The 24489-nt window shown below is 46.0% G+C and overlaps 1 protein-coding gene across 1 annotated transcript in view; it reads right to left on the minus strand.

The window, feature by feature from the left end:
• The window catches only part of xxylt1 (xyloside xylosyltransferase 1), a 73209-nt gene that overhangs the window by 14033 nt on the left and 34687 nt on the right, over positions 1 to 24489 (minus strand). The window contains exon 5 of the mRNA XM_083647702.1: positions 19130 to 19262. Coding sequence (XP_083503828.1) covers positions 19130 to 19262 — 133 coding nt within the window. The remainder of the gene's footprint in view (positions 1 to 19129; positions 19263 to 24489) is intronic.

The following is a 24489-nucleotide window of genomic DNA, read 5'->3' on the forward strand; positions in this document are numbered from 1 at the left end:
CTGAAGTGAGCTCATAAGAGGAATTTATAGCCAGCCACAAACACAACCCTGTTCCACATGTAAACGAACTGGCCTATAGCCCTCTTGGTGCACATAAGCAGCAGAGGAGGGTGATCAGGCTTCTTACTGTACATCTATTATAGTGGGATCAGTGGATTCTCTATTTCTCTCCATCATGCTCTGCTTTTATGGCTGACCTATAAAAAGCAGCTCCACTGTGCTTGTTCACACAGTCTCTGGGTTTGGTGGCTGGGGACTTGTGGCCCCCCTGTGGATCATCTGTCTCTCTGAAGTCATGCGTTGGCTGTGCAGTAGGTGCACTGAGACACATTTAGGCTGAGCACAGCACGGTCAGCAAGGGGAACGTTGACAAAGACCTGTTTTAAACACAAGGACTTATTGCATGTTGAATGTGCTTAGTTCACATGACAGCGGTGGGACAAAAAATAATAAAAAAATCACAATATCAATCGTGATCCTCTTGCGATACATTATCGATACACAAGTGCCATATCGTGACACCATATTTCTTGTCATTTATCCTGAAATGTGTATTGTTGGCATTCATTAGTGTTTTTTTTCTGTAAACCTAATTAGCACAGACTGAAAGAATTTCAGTGATGCGTTATTTTGTATCCTACACTAACTACACCTCAAAGTGTAGTTACGGCGTTTATCTCCGTTTAAGTCCAGCTGAAGCTCTGTGAAAAGCAAATCAAACTGCAGTAAGTGTAGTTACTGCAGTTTTGTCTGGTTTTTGGTTGGATTTCATAGTTACTGCAACTTTTATACTTTTATAACTTTTTTTCAAATATAGAGCAAGACTGAACTTAGAACATTTGTCACATGATAAAACAGATATCTAAAAGTTCAATTTCAATAATAACTCAATTTGGACCAAAATTGTAGTTACTGCGGTTTTGATTTGGAGGGCAGTGTAGGCTGAGCGTACATAACGTTACCCGACGAGCGACGCAGTCAAACTGCATTTGTCCGCCTGCACTTTTTTTACTTTCACTTTGTTCACTCAGTGTCTAGACAGATCGCGCGTCGTGTTTCAAGCAGCCAGCCAGTGTTGTCGACATAGATTCTACTGAAGCGTACACACACACACACACACACACACACACACACACGCAGGAGATTGAATAGCGACACAAGTGAAGGAAGCTCTGCAGTATGGACTCGCACATCAGCCAATCAACCTGCATGCACTCGCAATGCGGCTGTGTGCAATTTGTACCCGCACACTCTAAAATAATGGTCGGTCGCATATGCAACCATTTTGGATATTCACAGTTGTGTTTTTTTTAGGGATGCACCGATTGCGATTTTGTTGGCCGATTCCGATTTCCGATTTTTGAATAGTCTGACTTGCCGATACCGATTTTTGCCGATTCCGATTTTCTTTCTAAGAACAATAATTGACGGGTTATTTTTTGATGTTTTTTTTTTTTTTTTACTTTGCTTTAATAGAAAATTAACATGCATGTCACATTCTTATCATTTGCATGAGGTAGGACGATCTCACTCAAAAACATCTCAAAATAAAAGTGTTCCAGGTTACTGGACAGAGCTGTTCTTTTTTGTGTAAATACAATGAATATAAAACAATTAATTCCAGTATATCCCACAGCTATCATGCATTTACTTTTCCAAAAGAAAAAACGTGCAACAGAACAGGGGCTTCAGATGGAAAGTAGCCTATGGCTGAATCTGTTACAAAGCATATCTTCCCCTATGGGGTTTAATGTTTTTTTTGTATATGTCCCTGCCAAATAAACGAATAAAATAAAATAAATAAACGTCAAAATGTTATCGATGGACAAGGAGTTTATAGCCTATAGCTCTGGAGCCCAGATACCTTCGAAGCCATGCCCACTCTACAGTTGTGGATTGGCTGTTATTGAGTAGCCTAGATGAGGAAATGAGTTTGAGTTGACTCAGTTTGAATATCGTAGTTTACACACAGCCCGTTTTTTTTAATCCACCATTCGAAAAAAAAAAATCTCGCACAGTAAACCTTGCACACTGGTCCGATGCGTTTTATTATTATGTTCGTCGTTCTATTCGCAATACGAAACAAAAGTCCTCTCCTGTATCCACGTTACAACGTGACTGGCAGATAGCAGCAGCAGCAGCAGGCAGCGGTGATGTGGAGTGCAGCTGGTCGCGGAAGAGGGGTGAGGTGAAGCGAGCCGCTCAGACTGGACTGGAGTGGACTCCAAACAACCTACCCGGCCCCTCCAGTCCGCGGCTCCACACTGACGAAGACATGCTGTGGCATGTGTGTAGTGGCAACTTTCGTTTTGGCTGCAACTCATCCGTCGGTCTCGCTGCTTTTGGGTGCGCGCACGTCACTTGAAAATCGGCTCACAGAATCGGCATTTTAGAGTGACCGGCGCAGATCACCGATCGAGGCCGATCACGTGGAAATCGGCCATTTCCGGTCACGTGCCGATCGATCGGTGCATCCCTAGTTTTTTTTGCATCAGTCGTGTTGTTGTAAACGGCCTGTCTGACTGGCTCCTGGCTCCTCTGGGGGGTGGAGCTGCCCAGCTTTGCCCCGCCTCCCTACTCAGAGCAACAGGGAACGGGAACCCAGACTCACACCTACACCCGAGCGAAAACATAATCCCCTCCAGGCATTCGCCTGGTCGAGATAATACAATTCTTACATAAGAAACATCGGGAAGCGTTTACAATACCTGCTGCAGGCTGGATGCACAAAGGCATGTGTTTACAATGACAAGTGTAGCAGAACCCTCTCCCTCATATCAAATACCTCTCTGCCCTTTTCAGCACCAATTCATCAAGCAATGAGGGAACTGGACATTGTTTGTCCAACATTACATAACCACCTGCTCACATAAAGGACTGCAATACAGACACTACCAGGCAGAGGTTTGGCCACACATTTTTCTTGTAAATAGTAGGGCTGTCAAACGATTAATTTTATTAATCACGATTAATCTTGCGATTAACCATAGTTAATCGCGATTAATCGCATCTTTGTATCGCATGTTTAAAACGCCATTATTTTGCATTTCAAAGCATTTTTAATTAGATATTAATCATTCTTACCAGTGTGTCGTGATTGGGAATCAAATTAATGCAAATAAATGTACTTTGTGATCTTGAATTTTAGATTTATTTTCAATTCAATAGAAGTGGAATGTAGACCGGAGGTAACAATGTCTACAAAATATATCTAGAACCGATACTTCCGGCGACGGCGCTGTGGAGCAGTCGAAACCCAAAATGACACAGCCGAAGAAGGCTGTGTCTGAACTAAAAACTTTGGCACTTCCATGTGAATAATGGCTCGGTATTGGAAACTGTGTATTGATAACGTGTATATCGCGTGAAGCCATTGGAGCCGACCTCCCAGTAGTTAGAGGACCTGCGCATCCGAGACTCTGAAGGAAGAATGACGGCTCCTACACACCGCCCGCGATAAACTCGCCTGTACTCGCACTCGCCCAGTCAGCCCTGCCCCGCTGCTACAACGTGGTTGGCTGCCTTGCTGTATTTCCGTCTTTAATTGGTCGATTTCAAAATGCCCCTCCTTCCCTCGCTGCCATCTTGTCGCTCACCAGCTTGCAAAGCATGGTGGGATACCTGGCGTCAGGACATTGCAGGCGACAAGACGAGAGGAGGGGCCAAAACCGAAATAGACCAATTGAAGACGGAAATACAGCAAGGCAGCCAACCAAGCTGCAGGGCGAGTACATGCGAGTTTATCACTTAGGCTCGCGTTCGGTGAGAAGGGGGTCTGAGTGATGAGTCTCGCGCTAGCTAGCTGGCTGCTAGCTGGCCGCTAGCTACTTTTAGGTGAGCCACACATTCAATCAGAGCGCGCGTGGAGATTTTTAATTTGTTGGACTTTGATTAATTTTAACAGTATAAGTACGGCAATTACCGGATAACGGAAACACTGGGCCCTGATTGGACAAACGCTGTTGTTTGTGTAATCAGGTGTAGCAAGGAACAAATATCGAAGCCCGCCTACAAGCGGGCAGTTCTGTGGAGCGAGGGCGGCCTCTAGTGGATAAGAACCATTAGGCAGGGGAAAATTGGTCATGAACAATAGACCCTTCTCATGGGGGCCATTTTGGGTCGAAAAGGCAGAATAAACACAGGTGCAAGCAAAACACTAATGAGGGTTTCCACATTCCAATCATGGAAGTTGGAAACCCTCATTAGTGTTTTGCTTGCACCTGTGTTGACCCTGCCTTTTCGACACAAAATGGCCCCCATGAGAAGGGTCTATTGGGAGAAAAGACGATAGGGGGAGGAGCCTGGTTCTGGGGTAAACAAATGAAACGTCTGCTCCTTTTCATCAGCCAGACTGTTTGGCAGACTGAAGCAGGTATATCAGAGTTCCTGCACAGACAGGAAAGGGAAGCCATTCAGCAAGAAAGCGCGAAGGTGCCGGCGCCTGCTTCAAAATCTAACTGTACTTAGAATCCTTTGCTACAGAATCCTTCGCTTCCTGAACGCCTCACGCAAAAACAAAAGCCTTTCAAGAGAAACTCTCTCCAGCCAAGGTGGAGTGTGGACGGTGGTGAAGCGTGTGCGTTCATGGCACGCATTCTAATTTTAAGATGAAAAAAGTTGAACATTAGAGGAAAAGCGCCCTGATCGTCTTTTTTACTCTTCCTCCCTTTTCTCCTCCCGAGGGATTTTCAACCTCGGCTGCTGCCAGAATTATCAATAATCTGGCTTTCATGTGGACAGTGAACAACATCAAACAGACAAAACTAGCTGGCTACCGTCCGTGTGGTCATTGTGTTCTGATCCGTACTGCACGCGACTACAGGGGAAAACAAACGGAGTGCAAAAAAACGCTCTGTTTTGTGCACAATGGAAGTGCTCTCAACACGAATTTCATAGTGTTCTGACTGAAAAAAGCGCTTTGGGTGTGAACGCGCCTAAGGGGGCTATGTGATCGTACAATCTTTACAAGACCACTGTGGGTCCCATTCGCAAAACACATTTCACAAATCTGTCTGTCTACAGTATATCTATAGAAGTTTAGCAATGAGGGCTCTGTTCTGTTTACATTTTTGTCCCACTGACAGACGCACACACACACACAAGGAGGCACTGTGACATCACTGATGATGTCATCAGTGATGTCATAAGGGGGCACACACACTGATGATGTCAGCAGTGATGTCATAAGGGGGCACACACACACAAGGAGGCATTGTGACATCGCTGATGATGTCAGTGATGGAATCGAGATGCCTAGTATAGAATCAAATGAGAAGGATGGAGAATGATGTCACAGCTTCGAAACATCTGACTCTCTTCACTAACACATCTGCATCCATCTTTAAAGTGGGGATGTAGCGTACGAAGGAAGCTCAAAAGCACAAGAAGAAACGCCGACATGCATTTGGCTATTGTCTCTCCATTGTCAGTGTTTGTGGCTGCATCACTCTGACACTTATGTAAGCGGCTCTTCTCTCACAGGAGGAAGAGACCAGAATGATGTGTTCACTGGCAGGACGTGGGCTGAATGTGGCTCCTCCCACATAATGCTCTGTCTATTAACACCAAACACAGAACTCTCGACTCAACACAGGAAAACACTCCAGTGGAGAGGATGCACTAGCTAGTTCCATCACACACCACGTTTCAAACTGATAAAGATATGACATCATAGCTAGCACATTTCAAACTGATAAAGATATGACATCATAGCTAGCACATTTCAAACGGATAAAGATATGACATCATATCTAGCACATTTCCAGTGTATTGGCAACACTTTAGAACTATCTATATTCAACATCTGGTTTTGGATACAGTTACTCAACAACAGTAAATAAATTATAGGCTAAATCACATTTGGAGACTATGTCCTTGAGAGAAAGTGCAAACTCATTCATTCATTTAAAAAAAGGGAATAAAGTAATTGCTGTTCCTGCCATGTGTTTTAAATCTCTGCTTTCAAAGCCTGATTGAGCTGAATAGACAAATAGACCATCAGAGCCCCTGCTGAACGTCTACACTCACTCACACTAAAGGAGTTTACACACACAGTCTGTTTTTTTTCATATAATTCTTTTTAAAGCAGCTACGAGCAACTTTTTCGATTGTTATTAAACAGTATAAATTTAATATCAATGCATCACATCTTACCTCTAATAGTCGACGATACCAACGCAGAGTAGTCTCGCTTGAACCCCGAGTGAATCGGCCAGTGTTAGTGTGTCTGTAGCCAGGGCAGATCAGGAATTGAAATGAAACGGTTTGCAGCAGCCACTTCGGCCATAACCACAAAATAACTTCCAAAAAACCTGTTAGAATATAACGAGAGATGTTCCCGCGAGTATGCGTGGCGTTCACATTGTTTATGTTATGTTGCTAGGCAGCGCAAACGGCGTAAAAAGGCAGCTGCGTTTCACTTCCTGGTTTCACTTCCGCGTTTCACTTCCGGGTTACCCGGTCCGGTCGCTCTAGAGAGCCCCCTGTTGGCGCGAGTTTAGACAGACTATAGACTTAATAATCACCTAAGGGAGCAATCTCAGATACACACGGCTTTGGTCTCGTCGACTATTAGAGGTAAGATGTGATGCATTGATATTAAATTTATACTGTTTAATAACAATCGAAAAAGTTGCTCGTAGCTGCTTTAATGTCATCCGGAAAAAACGCACAGAAACCTTGCACACTGAGTCCGATGCGTTTGATTCGTTTTAGTCGTTCTATTCACAATACGAGACAAATATTCGTCCTCTCCTGCAGCACCGCTCCCCGGGGAGAGGGAGCAGAGAGGGGCCAGTGAGGTGGAGCTCCCCGGGGGAGAGGGAGCAGAGAGGGGCCAGTGAGGTGGAGCTCCCCGGGGGAGAGGGAGCAGAGAGGGGCCAGTGAGGTGGAGCTCCCCGGGGGAGAGGGAGCAGAGAAGGGCCAGTGAGGTGGAGCTCCCCGGGGGAGAGGGAGCAGAGAGGGGCCAGTGAGGTGGAGCTCCCCGGGGGAGAGGGAGCAGAGAGGGGCCAGTGAGGTGGAGCTCCCCGGGGGAGAGGGAGCAGAGAGGGGCCAGTGAGGTGGAGCTCCCTGGGGGAGAGGGAGCAGAGAGGGGCCAGTGAGGTGGAGCTCTCCGGGGAGAGGGCGCAGAGAGGGGCCAGTGAGGTGGAGCTCCCCGGGGAGAGGGAGCAGAGAGGGGCCAGTGAGGTGGAGCTCCCGGGGGAGAGGGAGCAGAGAGGGGCCAGTGAGGTGGAGCGAGACGCTGCCTCTCCACTCAGACTGGAGTCCCACTCACCCACTCCTCTGTCTCTCAAACACAGACACACACGGGTCAAACAGCTAAAAGCAAAAGGCTTTTTGACTGATGCGGAAAAAACGCAGAAAATCGAACCTGTTCCGAAAACATTAATGACGGATGAAAGTTTCAGAGTCAGTGTGTAAACATGAGCGGCACAACAAAACGTGCAACAATTTTGGACGAAAAATACGGACTTGGTGTGCAAAAGCCTTAAGACAGACAGACACAGACACACACGTCGTCTAACAGAATGGGAACTGCTTGTGACTTGTGGTGTTGTTGTTGAGATTGAGATCCCGTAAATCAGCTGGTCAGTTCCTCTGAGGCCTGGCAGGAAAGCACAGGCTGCATTTCTGACAGCACTTCAACAGAAAGGTGACATCATCCACACACACACACACACGCGCACGCACGCACGCACACACACACACACACACACACACACACACACACACACACACACGAAAATCTCTCTGCTTTAGGGGTATTGAATGAATTCCTGTCGAACAGCTCCACATATAATTGACTATTTACAGTACTACTGATACCTGTATTATGCAGTTGCAGTACTCTTCTGCTGGGTAGCGCCCATGTGTGACCAACATGCAGGATACAATGGGCAATGGGCAAAAAAAAACTGCTCCGATCAGGATTTCTGGGGCCGATCCCCGATTGCTTCCGAGCAGTACCAATATCAACAGAGAGAGGGAGTGTGAGAGGGAGAGAGAGAGAGAGAGAGAGGAAGTGTGAGAGGGAGAGAGAGAGGGAGTGTGAGAGAGAGGGAGAGAGAGGGAGTGTGAGAGGGAGAGAGAGGGAGTGTGAGAGGGAGAGAGAGTGTGAGAGGGAGAGAGAGTGTGAGAGGGAGAGAGAGAGTGTGAGAGGGAGAGAGAGAGAGGGAGTGTGAGGGAGAGAGAGAGGGAGTGTGAGAGGGAGCGAGAGAGGGAGTGTGAGAGGGAGAGAGAGAGGGAGTGTAAGAGGGAGAGAGAGAGGGAGTGTGAGAGGGAGCGAGAGAGGGAGTGTGAGAGGGAGAGAGAGAGAGAGGGAGTGTGAGAGGGAGAGAGAGAGTGTGAGAGGGAGAGAGAGAGAGGGAGTGTGAGAGGGAGAGAGAGAGAGAGGGAGTGTGAGAGGGAGAGAGAGAGTGTGAGAGGGAGAGAGAGTGTGAGAGAGAGGGAGTGTGAGAGGGAGAGAGAGAGAGGGGGAGTGTGAGAGGGAGAGAGACAGAGGGAGTGTGAGAGGGAGAGAGAGAGGGAGTGTGAGAGAGAGAGAGAGGAAGTGTGAGAGGGAGAGAGAGGGAGTGTGAGAGGGAGAGAGAGGGAGAGAGAGTGTGAGAGGGAGAGAGAGAGTGTGAGAGGGAGAGAGAGAGAGGGAGTGTGAGAGGGAGAGAGAGAGGGAGTGTGAGAGGGAGCGAGAGAGGGAGTGTGAGAGGGAGAGAGAGAGGGAGTGTAAGAGGGAGAGAGAGAGGGAGTGTGAGAGGGAGCGAGAGAGGGAGTGTGAGAGGGAGAGAGAGAGAGAGGGAGTGTGAGAGGGAGAGAGAGAGTGTGAGAGGGAGAGAGAGAGAGGGAGTGTGAGAGGGAGAGAGAGAGAGAGGGAGTGTGAGAGGGAGAGAGAGAGTGTGAGAGGGAGAGAGAGAGTGTGAGAGGGAGAGAGAGAGAGGGAGTGTGAGAGGGAGAGAGAGAGGGAGTGTGAGAGGGAGCGAGAGAGGGAGTGTGAGAGGGAGAGAGAGAGGGAGTGTAAGAGGGAGAGAGAGAGGGAGTGTGAGAGGGAGCGAGAGAGGGAGTGTGAGAGGGAGAGAGAGAGAGAGGGAGTGTAAGAGGGAGAGAGAGTGTGAGAGGGAGAGAGAGAGAGGGAGTGTGAGAGGGAGAGAGAGAGAGAGGGAGTGTGAGAGGGAGAGAGAGAGTGTGAGAGGGAGAGAGAGAGAGAGAGATCAAAGTAACGCAATGATGAGACGGCAACACAGACACCTTTATGCAAAGTTGTTGTCTTTTTCAGACACCTGGTAGTTCGTTTAATCAATCTATGGGTAGAAGTGGCAGACCGGCGAAGACATTTTAGCGACACAGAGAATGTCTCGCCTGTTTTACGTCATCCGATCAGCTCTTCTGATCCACCTTTATAGAAACCACCGATCAAACAATTTACAACCAATATCGGCCGATCGTTATTAGAGCCCGACCGATATATCGTATCGGCCGATATTTTGGCCGATATTGCAGATTTTTTTTTTTTTTTTTTTTAAGTTATAGACAGCATGCGGTGTAGGCCCTATATTTGATATTTTTTCTTAAGTGTTTTTGTATTTCTAGTTATTTATAATTATTAAATTCCCAGTTAAGTTTCATTGCATTGATGTCATTTTGGACAATAAAGTTTATTAATAAGCTGTAAAATATCCTGCCTACATTACATATTTCAATTAATGTCAACTCATATCTTTGTCAAGTGTTTGATATTTGAGGGATCATTGCAAAAAAATCATGTAATATAATGTGTATATATAATGTAAGAATATCGGCCAATACGGTGGTGCAGTGGTAAGCGCTGTCGCCTCACAGCTAGAAGGTCCTGGGTTCGATTCCCACCTGGGACGCTGTGAACGCTGAAGGAGTGCGTGCCCGTCCGGATGTCCTCGAGGGCCCACCGCCCGGGTGGGGTCGCAAAAAGGGCCTTTCTGTGTGGAGTTTGCATGTTCTCCCCGTGCCTCCCGGGGGTTTCCTTCATATAGGAACCCCTTCACCAAAACATGCAATATCCTGGTTGCTGATGTGGTGCCTCCACTGGTCGTTCGGGGCGCCTGTTCGGAGGGAGGAGAACTGGTTGGAATAGCGTGATCCTCCCACGTGCTATGTCCTACCGGTGAAGCTTCCCCTGTCAGGTGAAAAGAAGCGGCTGGCTAACTGCCCATGTCTCGGAGGAAGCATGGAGCCAGTTTCGGCTCTCCCCAGATCGGCAGAGGGTGGAGCAGCAACCAGGATAAATAAATTAAAAATTAGCACTATTCGATCGATATCGGATTTTTTTTACTCCCTAATATCGGTATCGGCCTCAAAACTCCAGTATCGGTCGGGCTCAATTATTGGTGCCCGATCGATCGGAAAAACCCTTACAAAAAAAGTGAACTTGGAAGTCCTCCGATGTTTCTGAGACCTGTGTAGCACCTGGAGAATAAGGCGCTCAGCCTTGTAAAACACTCCTTTTACCACACAATTTACAATCATGCAAATTTCTGTGCAAGAGGTGATTTTCAAAGTAAAGCTATTGAACAGCAGATGGAGGAACATTCATCTTATCCAGAGGTGCCTGGGGGACGCACATGAAACGAAAAGTGCTTTCAAAGCACGTACAAGATTGATGATTATGCAACTGGAGCTAAAGTGGATTCTTTCTCTGGTCCTCCTGTCTAAAGTCCATTGTTTCATTATTTTCCTTTCCTCTGAACAACCTCCAGAGAGAGCAGTTCAAAGCGCTAGAACAAAAGGTTGTCAATTAAGGCTGCAAGTTCCCTCTCTGACACCAGAGGGTGGAGGTTCCCTCTCTGTAGAAGGGGACAGCGCCCCCTGGCACCAGAGGGTGGAAGTTCCCTGAGACACCTGAGTGGAGGTATGAGGGTATATAGAGGGGCGACGCTGGTCTTTGCCGTTGCAAATGAGCAAACTGGAATGGAGAGACGCATGTTGAACAGGGCCCATTTTGGCACAGAGCACAACCTGTCTCAGCCAAAACCACATTCATTACCGCGCACTATCACTCTGAGCTCTCGTGTGTGTGTGTGTGTGTGTGCGTGCGTGTGTGTGTAGTGGTAGTGAACTATGAGGAAAATTGTCTTACAAACTATGAAAGCACCATCACAGCTGTTCGCATACTAACCCCGCCCCCTTTTAAATGAATAGAAAGACAATCTGGTTATTTGTCTCCTGCACAGCCTGTAAACAGCTGCAGAGAGGACAGCATGTTAACATACTGTGCACTTTATTCTTCTGCTTTGACTATTGTGAAACTCACTCATTTGATGTTTTAGTCTCATAAGAAAATAAGTATATACAGTATATAATATTCACCTTATGTTCAGACGCGGGGGTGGGCCAAATTATTCCGGGTCGTGTTAACACTTCCGGCGGTCACGGCGCCAAATATAAAAGAACGTCGAGGAAGAGAATTGTTTTTGTAGCGGACAGTGCAGGGGGTAAAACAAAGAATGTAGCCTAATACTTTGAGCTCGGTACACAGCAAGCAAGCGAGTATCCACTGTTAGCCAGGTCAGATAACGTTATCGTCGATAATGACGAGCACTTTCTTGTCAAACATACCTGGACTCCAACAAAGAAAGCTTCAGATGGTTTTCTCTCCTCCGAGCGCAGCTCGAGCCACTTACGTCTATAAGACCCGCAGACGTTAACGTAATTCCCTGGAATGCGAGACTTAACGAGCCAGTTACATGGCGTTGCATTCTTAGACATTGCCATTTGCTTTTATTTGGTATGTTGCATACAATTGGCTAAATTATTAGTTAATTCAGAGTTAGATGAAATTGGAGCAGCCGGCCATTTTCTTTTTCTTTAGCCGGAAGTCGTCACACGACCACACAACCGGGTCAAATAGGCGTGGCTACATAAGGTGAATAGAGCCTGACAAAGACCAGTGATGTCCTGTTTTGATGAAGCTGTGGCTGAGTGCAAAGCGGGAAAGCAGTCTCAACTAAAACGAGCCCGTCGTGTTTGTGTTCGGAGCAGACAGACAAATCAGCTGACGAACAAAGAGCGGGAAAGTCAGAGCCCATGATTTACTGCAACTCACAGACACACGCACACACACGCGCACACGCACACACACACACACACACACACGCACACACACGCACACGCACACACACACACGCACACGCACACTCTGCATATGTGACAGCTGACGTCATGATGTGATGGATGAAAGTGGTCTGCAGGGATCTTAATCTGTGTCGAGTTAATGGAGAGGAGAAACGCTGGCTCGCCTCGTAGGTGAGCTGAGGCGGGCAGAGACGTACGGGAAGTTGATCCTTACTCATTCGCAAAACGTCTGACTCTAAATAACTGCCTGAGCGTGCCATTAGAGGCTTACGCTGATCACAGAGTTCAACGTGAGACCGATCTCAACTCGGGCTAAACATGAGAACATCTTTACCTACCTGAAAACAAGTCAGAAGGATTTTTAAGGTAGTAAATGGCAGAAAGCAGTGTGAGAGCACTGACTGACTCAAGATACTGGTGTTTAGGGCTCTTGCAGACGAGTGCCAGTACACACAGCGCTGTGGCACGAGCTGTGTTTATAGAGGAGGATAAGAAGAACAATGGTCTGAGAGAGCTGCCTATTCCTCCTCTTGAGCTGGCCTGGCACACTGCTGCAGGGCCGAGGATGTGAGGGGAGGGAGGGAGGGAGGGAGGGAGAGGACAAGGGGAGAGGAGAGGAGAGGGGAAACTGGAGAAAAACACAGAGGAGTCTTCAATAGAAAAAGTTGAGTCTCCAGCTCTGCGGTGCCACCAAGGGGATGCCATGACTTAACTTGGGAGGCAAAGTGGGCTCAATGGGTCAAGCTTAATCGATGTGAACTTTGCAATCAACCCAGGCCAGAAGAACCTGGCAGCTGAGATGTAGGTCAGAAGAACCTGGCAGCTGAGATGTAGGCCAGAAGAACCTGGCAGCTGAGATGGAGGAATCCCCTCGGTGTCTGGAAAAGACAGTATATCCTTCTCTTCATGTAGTTTCACTTCAATTCAGATTCATATTGAAATGTGTGATGTTGCCTGACAATAATAAACAGCTGTCAATTCATGATACGTTCTCATCTCTTAACTTTAATAATTATTATACAATGTTGTTAAGAATAGCCAAATAAATAAATACCGGCAAATAAATAAATAAATAAATAATGCTACATGATAAAAAAGAAGGCTTCACTCGACACCGTGATCGGTGATGTCGGTATCGAGAGATAGTGATACTGATTCCAGCGATCGATGAGCAGCCCCAAAAATCCTGATCGGAGCACCCCTATTATGGAATCAGAATTTTTTTAGCGACACTCAGCCCAGGTGAAGGAGTTCAAGTGTCTCGGGGTCTTGTTTAGTCCAGGCATTTTACGCAAATATGTGGGTCAACCTCACACTAATTGCAACAAAACCAAACTCAACTGATTTTGTATCCTCAATATGTCCTCAATGAAGGAAAAAAAGTGTTAAGGAAATGTATGAAGGGAAAGTTTTGAAAATGACCTAAATATGATGGTAGCCTATGGAAGCCTATGGAAGCCTTTTTTTTTTTTTTTTTAATGTGCCATAAATCTCATCACTTATATCCTGTATGTGTTTTTTGCTTCAAGGAGAAAATAAAAAAAATTAAATAAAAAATAAAATAAAATGTTAAAAAATAAATAAAAAAACGTTTTTGGTAGCATCATATGGGTCATTTTCAAAAATTTCCCTTCATACATTTCCTTAACACTTTTTTTCCTTCATTGAGGACATATTGAGGATACAAAATCAGGTGAGTTTGGTTTTGTTGCAATTAGTGTGAGGTCAAGTGACATTTTTACTGGACTAGTTCTCGAGTGATGGGACACTGGAGCGGGAGATGGGCCGGAGAATCAGAGCAGCGGGAGCGACATTGCGTTCGCTTTACCGCACCATTTTGACGAAAAGAGAGCTGAGGCAGAAGGCTAAGCTCTCGATCTACTGGTCGATCTTCGTTCCTACCCTCACTTACGGTCATGAAGGATGGGTCATGACCGAAAGAACAAGATCACGCATACAAACGGCCAAAATGGGTTTTCTCAGGAGGGTTGCTGGCATTTCCCTTAGGGATAAGGAGAGAAGCTCAGTCATCTGTGAGAGACTCGAAGTAGAGCCGATGCTCCTTTGCGTAGAAAGGAGCCAGTCGAGATGGTTCAGGCATCTGGTAAGGATGCCACCTGGTCACCTCCCTAGGGAGGTGTCCTGGGCACGTCCAGCTCGGAGGAGACCATGGGTCAGACCGAGGGCTAGGTGGAGAGCTTATATCTCCACGCTGGCCTAGGAACGCCTCGGGATCCCCCAGTCAGAGCTGGCTAATGTGGCCAGGGAAAGGGAAGTTTGGGGTCCCCTGCTGGACACAGTATGCTATAGTCCACGACCTGATCCCGGATAAGTGGTTAAAGATGGATGGATGGATACTCAGCGCTTATGAGAAGGTTATTTATTAACTCCAGTCAGGTGTGACATTTCCTCACGTGGAAAGTCAGAGCCTGCCAAGGCCATCACATCGCCATCGTTTTGCTGCCAGGTAATTGGGGTGGTTCTGAATAGTTTGATGCCAAGATTGATCTTTTAATTATTAGAGGAACGCCACTCAATTTCATACCACCTTAGTCTTCTTTATGCCTGATGACATTATTATAACAACATAATGTTTATTATAATGACGACATATTAGGGTTTCAAGTCTTAGTTCTGTGGTTTTGGAAGAAAGTATTTCATGTTTGCACACATTCATTTAAAACACTGACACTGATGAAGCCCTGATGGGCAAAACGCCTGTTAAATAAAAATAGACTTTTTATCAGCATGAATGAATGCAGGCCTCCTCGATTTTTGGATATGGGACCACACTAGGTCAACCCACCACCAACAACTCAGAAAGAGATTCAGTGTGCAGCAGGGTTTGCTCCCATTCACACATACTTACTGGACTGTACAACACTGAAGGGACATTATGTGATGACTTATATTAAGCCCCATTTCCATTCCAGTAGACTGTAGATCTCAGAGGCTTGACGCATGTTTAAAGTGAGGTGATGAATGCCTCGGGGATGGCTGGAATGTGAATGAGCTCAGGGCTGATGCAAACACACACAGAGTACTTCCACTGGCACGCAACCTTTTTTAAATGCTTCTGAAGACCCAGACAGACCAGGATCCTCACTTTGGAAAGTCCAAACATGAATGGTCTGTATGCCAGGCACGGTGGCACTGTAGTGCTGGGTTCTGGGTTTTTCACCTGGGTGGCTGTGGCGCTGTGGGCATGCCCCCCCAACCTCTCATGTACTTTCTCACTTAGAAGCTGTGAGAGAACTTGAACGAGTATGCGCAAGTGAGACAGATAAAAAAACTTTCATTTAATCCATCTGGAGTCAACAGAATGTGTGAAATTTGTACGGTGGATCAGAAAGCGAGGGAGTTGTGTGTTCAAAGAGAGTGAGAGAAAGAAAGAAAGAGAGAGAGGGAGCAACCGAAATATATGAGTATATAACGAGTAATTAGTACCGTAAATTCCGGACTATAAGCCGCGGCTTTTTCCCCGTTTTTTGGCCCTGCGGCTTATATAACGGTGCGGCTTATCTATGGATTTTTTCAGAAAAAAAAATACAAATAAAATCTCTCTTTTTTAGCACTCTTTCTACCTATAAATCCACTTCTGTTTTAATTTCCTCTCTTGCCCTCTTTTCACCACACCGCGGACACTGTGTGCACTGTCAAAATAAACAAAGGTGGTGTTGTGTTATGTTGTTTTGTTGAAATGTTACGGTAATACGGTAAATGGGAGCTTCCTCAAACAGCCAACAATCCCCTCTGTGCGTGAACCCTTACATATGGTAATTACGGTAAGCAAACGGCCACTCGGTGACCTCCAAAATCGATGGATTTTACAGGTTACACAGCTTCATCAGCACATTTTATGTGCATTGCTTTGCTGCTTGTTTTTTCGATTATTTTTTTGTAAAGCACCTTGAATTGCCTTTGTGTATTAAAGACTTGACATCATTGGCGGAAATCAACCGGTTACTCCTACCGGTTCAAAGTTCATCAGCCGCCCGGAATCACAACAAGACGAGCAGTCTCTCACTTACCATGGGGAAGGTACGCAGAAATTCACACGACGCAGCTTTCAAGTTGAAAGCAGTCAATCTCGCATTAAAAGAGGGAAACAGAGCAGCAGCGCGTACCCTGAGCATCAATGAGTCGATGGTGAGGCGTTGGAAGAAGCAGCAGGAGGAACTGTCTCAGTGCAAGAAGACCAAAAAGTCCTTCAGAGGTCATAAAAGCAGATGGCCCGAACTTGAAGATTCCCTTGAAGACTGGGTGTTGACCCAGAGAGCAGACGGCCGAGGCGTTTCCACGGTGCAGATCCGACTGAAGGCCAAAACAGTCGCCACCGAAATGAAAATTGAACATTTCAGAGGTGGGCCATCTTGGTGCTTCCGATTCATGAGACGAAAGGGACTGTCCGTCAGGGCGCGGACGACTGTGTGCCAGCAACTCCCTCCCGACTACCAGGAGAAAATCACAAACTTCGGCGAATTCACACAAAGGAAGATCAAGGAATATTCCATCGAACCGGAGCAGATCATAAATATGGATGAAGTGCCTTTGACGTTCGACCTGCCACTCACTCGGACTGTTAACAAGAAAGGTGAATCGTCGATCACATTGAGAACCACTGGGCACGAGAGAACGAATTTCACTTGTGTTCTCGGCTGCACAGCATCTGGAGTAAAGCTGCCGCCAATGGTGATTTTCAAGCGGATTACGATGCCGAAAGAGAAAATTCCCAGTGGGATATGCCTCAGAGTCAACAAGAAAGGGTGGATGATGGAAAGTGTCATGAAGGAGTGGCTGGCTGAGTGCTACGTCAAGCGCCCTGGAGGATTCTTTCACCAAAAAAAAGCTTTGCTCGTTCTCGACAGCATGAGGGCTCATATAACAGATTCCGTGAAAGCAGCCATCAAGACCACAAACTCCATTCCAGCTGTGATTCCTGGGGGCACAACGAAGCATCTGCAGCCACTTGACATCAGTGTCAATCGTGCATTCAAAGTGGCACTACGCGTTGAGTGGGAGGCGTGGATGACGAGCGGCGATAAATCATTCACCAAAACAGGGCGCATGCGAAAAGCAACTTTCGCTCAAGTTTGCCAGTGGATCCTGACAGCGTGGAGGAGTGTGAAAACATCCACGATCACCAACGGGTTCCGAAAGGCTGGACTGCTGCGTGATGATGACGCCGGCACAGCTGGGCACCTTCAGAGGCTGTTCGATTCCGACACCGACAGTGACGAAGAGGAGTTCCTTGGTTTTGAGAGTGACAACGAAGGAGAGAGGAGAGTGGTTGACGAAGCCACCCTGAACCTGTTCGTTTCCGACACTGAAGTTGAGGACTTTGCTGGTTTCAGTACGGAGGAAGAAGAGGAAGATGAGGATTAGTGACTTGACTTTGACTCTGTTTACAGCCGTTTGCTGCACCTTCACCTAAAAGATGAAGACAAGGATTACGGTACCTGGTTTCATTGTTGACAGCACCTTATCCTTTTGAGGATTGTTATATTATTGTTTTCCAGTTAATTTGTTTACTGCACCTTACCTTAACCTTTTGAGAATTGTTTTATTGTTTACAGCACATTATCCTTTTGAGGATTGTTTTATTGTTTACAGCACATTATCCTTTTGAGGATTGTTTTATTATTATTATTATTGTTTTATTTTTTATATTTATTTTGTTGAAATGTTAATAAATGGGAGCTTCTTATAGCCTACCGTAATGCTTGTTTTGTTGAAATGTTAATAAATGGGAGCTTCCCCAAACAGCCATCTCTTTCCCGACATTCCTCTCTGTGCACGAACCATTACATATGGTAATTAAACATCAAAACACCCACGGCTTATAGTCCGGTGCGGCTTATATATGTAAAAAACAGTCAATTTTGGTGCTGCGGCTTATATACCGGTGCGCCTTATAGTCCGGAATTTACGGTAAGTAAGTAATAACGAGTATAAGAGAAAGTGGCATCAGTGGTTTCCTACTGTGATGAGTGGAGACTGGCTGCCTCTCTCTGCTGATGTCTATGACAGAACTAAACAGCCTACCTGTAGACTGGCTGCCTCTTTCTGCTGATGTCTATGACAGAACTAAACAGCCTACCTGTAGACTGGCTGCATCTCTCTGCTGAAGTATATGACAGAACTAAACAGCCTACCTGTAGACTGGCTGCATCTCTCTGCTGAAGTATATGACAGAACTAAACAGCCTACCTGTAGACTGGCTGCCTCTCTCTGCTGATGTCTATGACAGAACTAAACAGCCTACCTGTAGACTTGCTGCCTCTCTCTGCTGATGTCTATGACAGAACTAAACAGCCTACCTGTAGACTGGCTGCATCTCTCTGCTGATGTCTATGACAGAACTAAACAGCCTACCTGTAGACTGGCTGCATCTCTCTGCTGATGTCTATGACAGAACTAAACAGCCTACCTGTAGACTGGCTGCCTCTCTCTGCTGATGTCTATGACAGAACTAAACAGCCTACCTGTAGACTGGCTGCCTCTCTCTGCTGATGTCTATGACAGAACTAAACAGCCTACCTGTAGACTGGCTGCCTCTCTCTGCTGATGTCTATGACAGAACTAAACAGCCTACCTGTAGACTGGCTGCATCTCTCTGCTGATGTCTATGACAGAACTAAACAGCCTACCTGTAGACTGGCTGCATCTCTCTGCTGATGTCTATGACAGAACTAAACAGCCTACCTGTAGACTGTCTGCCTCTCTCTGCTGATGTCTATGACAGAACTAAACAGCCTACCTGTAGACTGGCTGCCTCTCTCTGCTGATGTCTATGACAGAACTAAACAGCCTACCTGTAGACTGGCTGCATCTCTCTGCTGATGTCTATGACAGAACTAAACAGCCTACCTGTAGACTGGCTGCCTCTCTCTGCTGATGTCTGACAGAACTAAACAGCCTACCTGTAGACTGGCTGCATCTCTCTGCTGATGTCTATGACAGAACTAAACAGCCTACCTGTAGACTGGCTACCTCTCTCTGCTGATGTCTATGACAGAACTAAACAGCCTACCTGTAGACTGGCTGCATCTCTCTGCTGATGCCGATGACCGCTCCGGGAGGGAAGCCATCAAACTCCTGGAAGAGATCCCTGATGTTGGTCCTGTATTTCAAATCCAGGTCCAGCTGCACGATGTGCGTCAGATCTGAAAGAAAAGCCCTCCGTTTAAAAAACATCAAAAACGTCTTTATGACAAAACATTTCACACTCATGTGCCGTTGTAGGCGGGATTTCTCAAAAGCAATTTTTCCATGTCTTCACATGCGTTTCCTACCAATAAGGTGCTTTACAATTCACACAGCTCATTGACTGTTGATTTTAAATCACCTGTTATTTTCAAACGAAGATGGCCGTTTGGTGATGTAACTGAATACTATGGATAGCCTTAAAGCAGGGGTGTCGGACTCATATTAGGTCGAGGGCCGGATTTGTTCAACTGAGACCTCATGGGGGCCGGATTTTTTTTTTTTTACTAAAATCAATTCAACTCATTTACCCATTTACTTCACAAAATAAATACTGCTCTTTCCATTTCTCTTGAAACCAGGGCCGGTTCCAGAACAAGATGACTAGGGGTGCATCCTAGATAGGAAGGGGTGCAGATGCCGAAGGCCGGGCCCACTCGGGTGGCCGGCCAAAGGCCGGCCGCCCGAAAAATTTGACATGTTATTTTACTAAAAATAATGCATTTGACCATCATTTCAAGTAGAATGATACCACCCAAGCAAGAATATTTCAAGTGTTTCAAATGCTTTACTGAAATATTTGGACCATATAATGATAATACAATGATCTCAACCTTAAAAGGTTACATATAGGTGCCAAAAAGCCATAAAATCACATCAAAGAACAAAGAAAAACAACAACTATAATTCAAGTTTAAACAGTAAGTGTGCAGCTGTAGCATTTATTAAAAAAAAAAAAAAAAAAAAAAAACACTTTTCAACTGAGCATGCAGACAATTAAAATAAGGGTGCAATGCATGCTTTTGCACCCCCGTAGAACCGGGCCTGCTTGAAACTGCCTGCATTCCATGTCAACCTTTCTCTTTTTCGACAGCATCTTGTTGATTCCTTTGTTTTTGGTAGGTAGCTGAATGCGCGATTCAATTCAAGCGTGGCATCATGGCGACTTTGTTTACACCTGATGACCTACTGACATACTTCCTTGTAGTGCAGGTTAATTAACTTATGAATGAACTCTTAGCTTGCTTATTAGCCACACGTAGTTCATGATAATGGGGTGCGAATTTAATAATAATAATAATAATAAAAAAAAAAAAATAATAATAATAATAATATTCCAAAACATCTCGCGGGCCGGATCCGGCCCGCGGGCCGTATCTCTGACAACCCTGCCTTAAAGTCATAACCCACAACCTCATCTATAACTTCACAAAATTCTTACTAAAGAGGCTGTGTGCGCCCCTTCGCGCGCACACAGTGCACAATAATACCCTATGCCTGCCGGCGGGGGAAGGGGTTTGGGGTCTGGACCACGTCCGGGGCCTCCCACCCTGGGTTCCCACAGTAAAGCCTGGCCATTTCTGCCTATTTCACGTCAATACTGGCAACAGGTTTTTTTCTAACTCATTTCAGCCTTTTCTTGCCCAAGGTGCAGAGGCTTGAAATTTGTTATGCATTATCATTTTAACACAACTTCATAACCTTCATAAAAGGAAGTTAACTTCATAACCAAAACAATTTAAGACTTGTCAAAATCATACTTAACTCATTGAGTGCCAGCCACTTTTGGAGAACGGACGCTCCCAGTGCCAGAGTTTCAGAGCGTTTTCAGTGATTTCTCGAGGCCCACAGAATATTGTGTGATATTACTATGTAAACACTGAACACGCACAAAGAACGATGAGACTCTATTCTATCATCTGCAAAAAAAAGTTTATTGATCCCATTTTCCGTTCTTTAGTTATGAGCCGGAGAAGATAGCTTGATTCATCCAAAAACAGCAATTTTTTTCTAGAAGCTGAGATAATTGGCCTTTTGTGAAATTAAACATTTCAAGCACACACTGACTCTGAAGCTAATCTTTTCTAATGTAGTCACACCTCAAAAATAATTTCCTTCAATAAAACAGTTTAGGCCAGGGAATTTTGTTTGGCAGAATAATATTTTTAGCTACAACCAGCAGCGCTGGCCCCTGCGTGCGCTGCTGGTTGCAGCTTCTTGCTGGTCTTGATTTGCTGCTGGTGGGCATCGGATATTCTGGCTTGCGTTTGTCAATCCTGTCCTGCTGCCTGGGTCTGTCTGGGTGTTGCGTGCTGCTCTGCGTGCCCCCCCCCCCCCCCCCCCCCGCCCCGCCCCGCCCCGCCTCGCCTCAACTGCACACTCCTCCTCCTGTCTGTGGTGGCTCTCTGCTGAGTTTGCTGTGCGCACAGTGAAGGGTGCAGCTTTTTTACAGCGTTCCGCGTGTGTTTGTCACCGGCAACGATGCTTCCAGTTGAGAATAATAACTCCACGGTGTGGATGTGCGGATGTGCTGTCGCAACCGACACAGAGCGGCTCAATTGTGGGAGCAGATTGGCTGCTGCAGGCACAGCTGCAGTAACGTGCTTCAGCATATCGATGCATACGGATGCGATGCGATTTCCGTTTCCATAACGACTTCTTCTTTGTTTTTTCCTTGCCTTTCTGTTATGTGGAGAGCACTGTCGCCACCTAAGGGTTCTGTAAAATAGGTTATAGACCTCCAATAGCTACAATAGTTGTACCAGAGATGTATCAGGGATTGATCCACGTCCCACCGTCAAAAAACGCAATTGACGACAACCGTCGTCATTGGCACTCTACGTCAGTATTTGAATTGACGACAGCTGTCGTCATTGGCATTCAATGAGTTAAAGACATTTTATATAAATGCAGTCGAATTTAAGACATTTTAATGCCTAAAATACAGATTGAGATTTTAGACTTTTTAACTCATTGAGTGCCAGCCACTTTTGGAGAACGGACGCTCCCAGTGCCAGAGTTTTCAGAGCGTTTTCAGTGATTTCTCGAGGCCCACAGAATATTGTGTGATATTACTATGTAAACACCGAACACGCAAAAAAGAACAAGGAGACTCTATTGTATCATCAGCAAAAAAAAGTTTATTGATACCATTTTCCGTTCTTTAGTTATGAGCCGGAGAAGATAGGTTGTTTTCAGCGTTTTCAGGCATTTCAAATTATAAGCTGAGATATTCAGCCTTTTGTGAAATGCAGCATTTCAAGCACATTCACTGACTCTAGATACGGTAATATTTTCTGATGTAGTGATGTGGTGTAGTTGTGTCCTGCCCTGCGTGCCCCACCCCCCCTCCCCCCCCTCAGCTGAAAACTCCTCCCCACACTAGTAACACACAGCCTCGCACCAAGCGTCTAGGAAGCCTGGGAAGCGCCGCCTCCCAGGCAGCGCAACATGGAGAAGCCACACGCGGACTGCAGTGAAAGGTTTGGCTTTTCAGTGTCGCGCTGCTGCTTTTCTAGCGGCTAATCATGTGGAGAAACTATGCTGACAGACAGACAGAGGCAGAAGGACTCAGTTGTGTGCGCGGATTGACTGTGTTCGCAGCCCCCGTCAGTTGCAGCCAGAACAATCTACATGGCTCTGGAGTGCAGCATGAGCGGGTTCTCTTTCATCAAGGCTATTTTAGGCTGTGTATTCCTGACATTTCTGTAATCTGGAGAGCACTGTCGCCACCTAAGGGTTCTGTAAAATAGGTTATAGACCTCCAATAGCTACTATAGTTGTACAGGAGCTGCGGAAGGCTTTGATCGACGTCCCACCGTCAAAAAACGCATTGGACGTCGAAGGACGTCCGTGGCACTCTACGTCACTATTTAATTGGACGTCGAAGGACGTCCATGGCATTCAATGAGTTAATACTTTGTAAGGACCTGCGGAAAGCCTGCTTATTAGTAGTGAGATGATATAAATGACTAACCAAATGGTCTGAAACTAGAAAGACAGACATAATTGATAACTGATGACAGTTGTAATACAGTATATATCCAATGTGAGCGGTCTGTTTTCCAAAATTTATGAGCCCAGGAAATATAGGTATTTATTTCTTTATTTTCTCACTCAACACTGCGGTTGAATTTATTTTAGACAAATATTTCATTGACAACTACATCATCTAGCGATTAAAAGACTACTTAATTCATCATTCTCATACGTAGTTCTCAGGAATATAAAAGCGTAGGGGCAGTCAGATTAGAGTCTGGCAGACTCCTGAACAGCTGAACATGCACCCTGGCAATAGATCATGGACTATGCCACAATTATGAGGGTCATGCATAGGTATATTTGTCTTCCATGTTATATATTGTTTAGCCTACTTCACAAAAGGAATGTCCATCATGTCATAAATGTGTAGAAAGACGATCATAGCAGCAAGTTAATGTTTGGCAGCTGCAAGCCTGTGTACAGTGAAGGATTAGCACTGTAAAATCATAACAGCAGTATCCAGGATACACAGACGCTCATCTGTTCATTGTTCCCAACTTCCTGTGTTTTTCTGGGTTGGCATGGCGATGAAAGGTTGGGAAACACTCAGGGCTCTGGGCCGGTGTGCCATGGACACAACATCATTACAAGTACTGCATTGGTGAAGCACTTGCGATGCCAATTTGACAGGGCCTGTCACAGATGCAAAGGAATGCCTGTAGCACCCTGGGGGAGGGGATTGGATGAGTGGAGGGTTCAGTGGATGAGTGGAGGGTTCAGTGGAGGGGGTTGGATGAGTGGAGGGTTCAGTGGGAGGGGGTTGGATGAGTGGAGGGTTCAGTGGAGGGGGTTGGATGAGTGGAGGGTTCAGTGGAGGGGGTTGGATGAGTGGAGGGTTCAGTGGAGGGGGTTGGATCAGTGGAGGGTTCAGTGGGAGTGGGTTGGATCAGTGGAGCGTTCAGTGGAGGGGGTTGGATGAGTGGAGGGTTCAGTGGGAGGGGGTTGGATGAGTGGAGGGTTCAGTGGGAGGGGGTTGGATGAGTGAAGGGTTCAGTTGGAGGGGGTTGGATGAGTGGAGGGTTCAGTGGTTGAAGATGTGTTCAAGGAGACTTGAGAGGCTGTTGAGGGAGGGACAGCTGTATTCACATTGGGCATCCAACATTTCCAAAGCAACCCAGCATGTCAAACAGACAATATTACCACTAATCTGTAGGCTGTTGTACTGTCGCCCAACCTCTAATTTTCAGATTAACGTCAGAGTTCTGAGGAACAGAAGTCAGCATTTGGATTTTAATGCCAGAATTCTGAGAAAGTCAGAACAGAATTCTCGCATTGAAGTCAGAATTCGGAGGAAAAAATCAGCATAGTGTGACATCATCGATGATGTCATCATCGATGCTGTCACTGATATTACAGGTGTAATAA

This window comes from Poromitra crassiceps (genome assembly GCF_964638095.1).
Source record: "Poromitra crassiceps genome assembly, chromosome: 12".
NCBI lineage: Eukaryota > Metazoa > Chordata > Actinopteri > Beryciformes > Melamphaidae > Poromitra > Poromitra crassiceps.